The following is an 8,634-nucleotide window of genomic DNA, read 5'->3' on the forward strand; positions in this document are numbered from 1 at the left end:
ATGCTTGTCACATCATGAGGAGTAATTCGGACCCGCGCATTGTTTTGAGTCTCACGACGTGAGCAATCTAATGCTCACGATGTGAGAGCAGTTTGAGGACCAAAAACCATAATTTTCGATATTTAAAGGAAAAAGGGGGCTGGGGTTGTTCACCCTTTGCCTCCCTCACACTCTAAGCCCCAGAGAACCCTAAGATTTATCATCCTTGAAGTTCTTAGCCATTTTTGGTGCACTTTCTAGCTTGAAGAAGGAGAGAATAAGAGGAAAAGACAAATCTAGTGGTGAAATGGACAAACTAGCAACATTGTCATCCCATCTTCTTATTGTTGGACCTTTGTAAGTATCAAAGATCCAAACTTTATTACATTTCATGGGTAAATCTAGGATTTTGTCCACTTTTCTTCATGATTATCATGCTTGAGTGAAACAAATCCATAAAGTTAGCAACTTTAAGGGTTCTAAGAGTTCCTTGACCATCATATTGTTCAGATCTAGAAGTTGGCGAGGTATAAGAGGCGTACATGGGAGTTTGAAGCATATTTTTTTTTTCACTTTTGACCTAGAATGGGTTGGACCATCTATGGTGCAAGCATGGTCATAAAGGAAACACTTTTATGGACCTTAGGAGTCCCCTTTAGCTTTTGGATGAGATGGATTCGAGGAATTAATGGATTAAGGACTTAAAATGGTGACTTTTAGCTTCAAACAGTGCTCACGACGTGAGATTTGAATAACCGCCACCTTCTGTTAAGATCCTTTGAGTTCATGATGTGAGAGTGGATGCTCACATCATGATGTCAGCCCAAGTGATTTCTTTAATTGGGTTGGCTAGTTTGGGTCAAGTAGAGTTGGAATCGGACCAAGTGGACTATCACGACGTGAGCAAGGTCTGGTCACGACGTCAGGATGGATATTTGGCATTAAGGGTTGTTGAATTTGACCGGGGTTGACCATGTTTGACTTAAGGGTATTTTAGATATTTTGAGTTGTAGTTGAGTTTTGGTCTCTATATATTGAATTGGTGATTTGTAGAGCCGACATTTAGAGCAGTGTGTTGTTCAACTATTTTCAGATTGTGAGGTGAGTTTTCATCACTTTATTAGTGGGTCGAAGGCACTAAGGCCGACCCACTAAGTTGTTTATCCTGGTCAGGGTAATGATATGATAATTGTAGATGCTCAGTAGATTCGTATGATTATCTTTATTTTGATGGCTCTGTGTTTATGTTTGTTTGTTGTATATGTTGACATATTGTATTGGGTTGAGGCAGTCCTGCTTTGTGTTGTAGGGCAAGACACTCAGGAACGATCGGATAGGCTGTAGGCCCTGCGAGGCGGTCCAGTCAGGCCGATGACCCGTAGAGCGGTCCAGATAGGTTGTAGGCCTTACGAGGCGGTCCAGTTAGGTCGGTTGCTCGTAGAGCGATCCAGATAGGTTGTATGCCATACAAGGCGGTCCAGTCAAGCTGGCTGCTCATGTTTGCATGCTTGCTTGTTATGTGGTGTGTTGGTACTTTGGAGGAAACTCACTAAGCTTTAACTTACATTTTTAGTTTATGGTTTCAGGTACTTTTAAGGATCTTGGGAAGGCGAAGTTGTAACCATTCACAACTTCCTGTTTTATGTATCCAGATCTTGGGGAAAAACTCTGATTTGAAATAAGGCCTTGAAAATAATGACTGTTTTTGTAAACAATGTTGATGAGTGGTTGATTTTGAAAATTTTAAATTTATTGTGATTTTTGGACTGTTACACAAACTTTAGGTTAAATAGCTCACTACTGAAAAGGGATCATTGAAGAACCTTTGAGCTTAATTACGTTCCATACATGACATTCTTTTCTTTGAGGGTATCGATAACTACATTTGGGGTAAGGGTTAACTGGGTTACTCTAAGTGGTAATTCCTTCATCTGGTTGAAATCAAGTGCAATTGCCCTTTTAGGGTTTATTAGGTGAGCTTGAGAGAATAATAGGGAAAGAAGTTGATTTAAGGGGCTAAAGAAACCCTTGTGTTAGGAGTTTCATTTGGGTCCACATGACACGATGGAGCATACATGGCCAAGGTTTTGCCATGTCACTTTTCCATCAACTCACATAACTGGCCACAATTATTTAATATGTAATTATGGAGTTTAAGAAGCCATAAAATTGAAGAAATAGTGACACAAAAGTTCATGGGTGGATAGTGACAATAACCATTAATTTTTTTTATCAATCTTAATCCAATAAATGAAAATTTATTATAATCTTTACAATTAAGAATCACATTTAGGAATACATGAATCCTTAGTTCATATTTATAAGATAAATATATCGAATATACAAAAAATAACATAATATCACTACCAACAACTCTTCTAATTAATTTTTCCATGAGTGAAGCTATATTGATGGTCTAAATGGTGTGAGGTGTGGTTTGGCAGCAATGTCAAGCCTTAAACCATGGCGAACCTTGATGTTTTTAAGGCGTAGTAGTTTTATATACATTAAAAAAGATAAAGCACATAATTATAGAATGATATCAAATATGTCAAGTTTTTAGAAGTGTTATATTAACATATAATATGAAAAGGTTATTAAAAATTCAACTTCTTTGTGGTAACATTGGGTTAACCAGAAGATACACACAATCAACTTGAACACGTAACGGCTAATCTTGGTCGGAAGTTGTTCTTCTCCACTAGATTCTAATTCAAATGACAAAAAAGAACACCATATAATCTTTATAGTAGAGTTTTAAGTTTGATTTGGGTTTCAGGTGGGATTTCAGGAAATATTTTGGTTGTGGATTTGAATTTGGTTCTATTTGTAGGTTTGGATTTGGTATATAAGCTTGGAGAGCGAAAGATTAGGAAGGGTTCGGCTATTGGTTGGGAGGTGGTGGTGTAGGAGGCTGGAGATGGAGTTTAATGAGAAAGGATTTTTTACATTCTCGTCGGAGAAGACACTGCCTTGCTGGAAAGAAAAAGAGGGAACGAGATAGATTATGGTTTGTAGGCATTCTAGTCCGAGAAGTAGTACATAGTGGGTGGGTGGACGGTTCCTATTAAACTATCCATACTATTAAATCAGAAAACAATAAAAAGAAACCTTAAATTAAATAAAAAAAGGTATAACAATCTTTCTTTTACCTTTGTCAGGAATCAAACTCGCAACAAAATTACATCTAGGGATTGTCCGAGTTATAAAAAAAAATTAGGAACAAAACGCACAAATTACTCAAACCATAGGGACTATTCGTGTAATTTACTCTAGATTAGCTAACAAGACATCAAAATCAAAATCCTCCCTAATAAATAATTTTTTTTGTCACATGTCATCTTCTCCTTCATTTGGACACATGTCATTTTTTAGAATTTTATATTTTCCACTTGTCATTTTATTGTAATTTACATTTTATTAAATTAAAATTCCTCATTTAATATGTAAGATATTTATTAGAAAGAGTTTATATATGTAATGTATTCAAAACATTAAAGTCTCATTAATTTTAATAATTCAAAAAAATTCTCATTTTCTTATAAATTCAAACTTTTCAAATTGTTAAAATCGTCCCTAATAAATAAACAACTTTTTGCCACATGTCCTCTTCCCCTTTATTTGGACACGTGTCATTTTTTTAGAATTATCTTTTTTCCACTTGTCATTTTATTAAATTAAAATTCTTTATTTAATATGTAAGGTATTTATTAGAAAGAGTTTATTTATATTTGTAATGTATTCAATACATTAAAGCCTCATTAAATTTAATAATTCAAAAATTTTCTATCTTTTTATAAATTCAAACTTTTTAAATTGTTAAAATTTCATATTAAATTTTTTTTAAATAAACTTATATAATACATGAATGTGACACCTAGTATGAAAATATACAAAACTTTAATTTATTTTAGGAATCAACAATGTGTGTGCGATTTGGTTGTTTCAAAATATAAAAAAGGAAAGAACCCTAAAGAAACTAGCCGTTGCAAGAGAAACACGCCGTCGTCAAATCTCAACGTTCGAAAAAAGGGAAACTTTGCGTGCAAATCTTCTACTAAAACCCCCTTTCCCCTCATTTGCATCAAACCAATCTGAACTCAAAACCCTACTAAATCTCTCTCAAGGTTGGAAGAAGAAAGAAGAGAACAGAAACAATTCTCAATTTCTTCTTCTAATTCTTTTGATTTAAATCCATTCATCTTCTACCCTTCTTCGAATTCTTTCTTCAATTCTGTACTCCGATATATGGCAACCATGAACAATCAAGATAGCAACAACAGTAACAACAGGACTGCTGCTCCACCCACGAACGCATCCAAACAGCCTCTTCCAACGCCTAAGGCCGTCGACACCCAATCTGTCCTTAAAAGGTTCGTTTAATTGGGTTTCCGATCATAAAATCGCTGGTGATTTTGAGTTTGAGATTCATAAATTGATCTTGTTGAAATCTATCTGAAATTATCGGTTGAGGAATTAGGGTTTTGTCATCTGTAGATCTGTCTTAATCTTATATGTGAAACCTGAAATTGAATTCAATTAATCCGACTAGGTTTTCTAGGTTTTACTGTTCAACTAATCGCGTCTCTTGTTCGGATTTGTCATTGGTGCTGATCGACTCAGTTTTGCTTGAATTTGTCTGTGCTTTTGAGATTTTTTAAAGGAAACTTGGTAATTTTATGCAAATCTGTTTCTTTGTCTAGGGTTTATTATTACCAGTCAGGGTTTCCAACTTTTGGGGCACGTCTCCATGAAGAATGTTCATATCTACCCCATTTCTTTTGTTATTCTCTGTACATATATATCATCTTTAGATGAATTGAACCATGCTAATTCTTTTTCAATTCTGTAAGAACAAATTGCAAACACAAGACCAATGATTTCGTTGATAGATCGATGTATTCTTGATGCTTATTCTAATACATTCTTGTTGTCTTAATGAAACAGATTACAGTCTGAATTGATGGCATTGATGGTAAGCTCTATACCATTTGTCCATTTCTTTTAAATTCAAATTCAGATTCTTATTTTTGGGACATTGAATCTTATTGATATTTTTACATGTGATTTTAGATGAGTGGTGATTCTGGGATTTCTGCTTTTCCTGAAGAAGACAACATATTCTGTTGGAAAGGAACAATTTCAGGGAGCAAAGATACTGTCTTTGAAGGGACAGAGTACAAACTTTCACTTTCTTTTCCAAATGATTACCCTTTCAAGCCCCCAAAGGTCAAATTTGAGACTGGATGCTTTCATCCTAATGTGGATCTCGTTGGAAACATATGCTTAGATATTCTTCAGGTAAATAATTGATCTCCTTTTTATCTTTTTGATAAATGTTTCTTGTAAATGAAAAGTTGCTTCAAAATTATTCAACTTTTTTTTTAGGATAAATGGTCATCTGCTTATGATGTGAGAACTATCCTGATTTCAATCCAGAGTCTCCTTGGAGGTATGAATGATTATGATCTTTCTTGTAAAAACTAATGAATTTACTGTTTTACCCTTGAAGTAAAAACTGATTTAAATTAATTTCAGAACCAAACACAAGTTCACCACTCAACACCCAAGCAGCAGCACTTTGGAGCAACCAAGAAGGTATAGTTTTGTTGTTTTGTTGTATTAATTGTGATTAAATAAAAAAATAAATAAATGGTTGATTTTGAATATGGAAAATGTTTGCAGAATATAGGAAAGTGGTGGTGGAGAAGCATCTATATAAGAAACCAAATCATTAGGAGAAGACGGAAGGAATAGGCGATGTGATTGATAAATGTTGTTGAAGAAGAAGAAAAGAAAATTCCATTTAATTTACTTTTCAATATATATATGATTACATTGGGATCTAATTCTGTTCTTCCTATGTATGTTGTGATACAGTGGATAAATTTTTTTACTCTTGGAATATGTTTGTTGTGATTAATTAAACTGCAAAACTAGAATTATGTTTAAAAAAATTAAGTGACTTCTCAAAGCATACATGAATATTTAAAGTAGATGCAAAAATAAGGAGTTTAAGATGGGAACAGGTCAAAAACCATTAAAATATATAGTCAAACTACCAAAGTATGAAAATATACATTAAAATAGCGGAAACACTGTAAAAAAGTTTAGCCTGAAGCAACAAGGGTCATTATTTTAACATTTTTTTTTATATCACATAACATAGAACGAGGAAGCATTTCCATTCATATAAAGTGCATGCCTTCCCCACTCCACGAACTCCACTTTACTAGGCAATACTTCATCATTTTAATGACGAATCAATTCGAAAAAAGTTGGGCTTAAAGTGCATGCCTTCCCCACTCCACGAACTCCACTTTACTAGGCATATATTATTCAATAGCCCCACACTTTTTATTTTTATTTTTCATATTTAATTTAAATATTTTAAAATAATTAAAATTAATTTAAAAGCTAAAAATGTAAAATAAAAAAATATTTCATTGAAATTAAACAACCAAATGAAATACGAAATAAGAAAAATAGATATTTTTTATTATGGTGTTGGGTTTTTTTAGGACATTGCGATTCTTCTTATTTTTCGGAATAGTTGGAGTCATTAAGATCGAGAAAGCATCGACTGGAATGTTAAAAATAATGCACCCGGTACAAATAAACTATTTCAAAGTATTTTCAACCTAACATAGTTCCACGAATACTTTAAAAAATAAACTTACTTTTATACATAGTGGATATCCCATAAGTTCTATACGCTTTTAGTGATGTTGATGAATTAGGTACAACACCTCAAAAGAACAATTTCCAGTAATTAGTGGATACTCATATATCAACATGATCACTATATGCATTATAGTTACTACACCATTTTTATAGCCTACTGAGGATTTTTGCCATTAATAAACATTTTTTTTTGGGGGGGGGGGGGGGGGGGGGAGAGGGGAGGGTGCTGAGGATTTCAAAAAGGTTTTTCCAACAATAGACATGCGTTCCGCGGATGGGTCATCTACGGGCTTTGCAGAGTGATAGATATCTTCACGGAATGACTTTTTCATAAATAAATCAAGGGTAGGTTCGTAAATTTTCCCAATCCCCAGAGTAGTTGACGAGGTCTGTGGAGGGGCTCCGTGGACCTTTCGTTATTTGGTCAATTCGGATAAACGATCTCCACATTACCTTTGTCAACTATTTTGCGATGGATTTACGACTCCAATGCTTCACATTACCCTCGCCGACCCCCGCTCCGCTTCGTCGACCTTTGTTTTGTTCCTCGACGACGAAAGTAGATGGATCATTATGCCTTTAACGTTTTTGGCGATGGATTTGGCTCCCGCGTATGCATTTCTGATTTTATGTATGTCGTTTTCATATTCTTTAGTTTTAGGGTAGGATGTGTAATGAAAATGCATTATATGTTCCTAAGAAAAACCTAGAAAAAGAGCGAAATTGAGGAAGAAGAAGGTTTTTAGGGAAGATCCATTCCGCGGAGGGTATGGTGTATGTTCAGAGGGAGCTTGCGGACTGACCTTTACCCTCCACGGAATGACCTTTAAATAATTCTTTTTTTGCCGTATTATAGCAATGTAATTTTAAATTATTACCCTTTATATAAAAGTGAAAATTAGTTCATATGTTGATGCGAATCGTATAATTGGGTAGTTTTTAATATAAATTGAAAGTATGTTGTTATTTATTTTCTTAAATTAAATGTATATGTTTTGTAGCACGATGATCTCGGACAAAAAAAACCGATTTAATTTTAAAGGGCGTCGTGGGTACCATCATTAATGACTATTTTCCACGGCTATTTAAATCGCAATGATCATTATTTGAAGCTTTACCATTTGGGAAATTCTTAGGAATGCATGTCCCTAATGGTGACACCTTACTCGTGCATTTGATGATGTTGCATGAAGTACAGTCTCAAGACATGTTTGAAGTGGGGAGGTTTTAGTTTGAGATATAGGGGGTGCACTTGGAATTTGGTGAAACAGAGTATATTTTGATAAGCAGGTTAAGAGTTGGCTCTTATGTCCATTTACTCCATGAAGAAAAAGGCCACTCAAATTCAAATCGTCGGGCTCGCTTGTTCCTAGACATTATATATGCACGTTTGCGAGTCAAATACTTAAAATAGTACATTATGTCTCCAAAATATCTTGCACTTGAATATGAAGATGCGGTAATGCTTATCCAACTTGTTTTTGTGTTGAAAGGTCTCTATGGAAAGGACATTAAAACGTGCATTCACACGTCAATATATAAGCTTACAGATAATATATATATAACTGGAACATGTACTACATTTGTAGATTCTTTATAAATACAAAAAATATTTATAATAATTAAAATGAAAATTGCAGTTTGCTGCGTAGAATGTTTGAGAAAATTGAAAGATTTAAACTATTTAAGCAGGCCAATCCTGAGTCGACGAAAATACATAACTATACCGTTGCTGGTTTTATGCTTCTGTTTAAGGTTAGTTTAAAATGAAATTTTATACCATAACAACATCATACTTTATTTTCTATACCATAATAGCACTGTACTTTTGTTTTTATGCCATAATGGCATCATTGTTTTGTTTTCATACCATATCATCATACTTCTGTTTTTATACTATAACAAACGTCATACTTTCCTTTTCATCCCATAGATATGGATTTTTGAGACGTTCCCAAAGGCAATGCAGTT

General features: G+C 34.1%; 1 protein-coding gene across 1 annotated transcript; it reads left to right on the forward strand.

Moving 5' to 3' along the window:
* The first annotated feature begins 3,974 nt into the window (after nucleotides 1-3,974).
* On the forward strand, nucleotides 3,975-5,886 carry LOC111901435 (ubiquitin-conjugating enzyme E2 20). Its single transcript, XM_023897288.3, has 6 exons — nucleotides 3,975-4,352; nucleotides 4,927-4,954; nucleotides 5,053-5,280; nucleotides 5,368-5,431; nucleotides 5,518-5,577; nucleotides 5,665-5,886. The coding sequence occupies exons 1-6, from the start codon at nucleotides 4,228-4,230 to the stop codon at nucleotides 5,715-5,717; spliced, it is 558 nt and encodes a 185-aa protein (XP_023753056.1). The 5' UTR covers nucleotides 3,975-4,227; the 3' UTR covers nucleotides 5,718-5,886.
* The last annotated feature ends 2,748 nt before the right edge of the window (nucleotides 5,887-8,634 follow it).

Source organism: Lactuca sativa, chromosome 2 (assembly GCF_002870075.4).
Source record: "Lactuca sativa cultivar Salinas chromosome 2, Lsat_Salinas_v11, whole genome shotgun sequence".
NCBI lineage: Eukaryota > Viridiplantae > Streptophyta > Magnoliopsida > Asterales > Asteraceae > Lactuca > Lactuca sativa.

What these genes read in the sequence shown, in the direction of transcription:
- LOC111901435 (XM_023897288.3), top strand. Translation starts at nt 4,228, where the DNA reads ATGGCAACCATGAACAATCAAGATAGCAACAACAGTAACAACAGGACT. An exon ending in ACCCAATCTGTCCTTAAAAG is followed by an intron (nt 4,353 to 4,926) that starts GTTCGTTTAATT and finishes TTAATGAAACAG; the next exon opens with ATTACAGTCTGAATTGATGG. An exon ending in AATCCAGAGTCTCCTTGGAG is followed by an intron (nt 5,432 to 5,517) that starts GTATGAATGATT and finishes AATTAATTTCAG; the next exon opens with AACCAAACACAAGTTCACCA.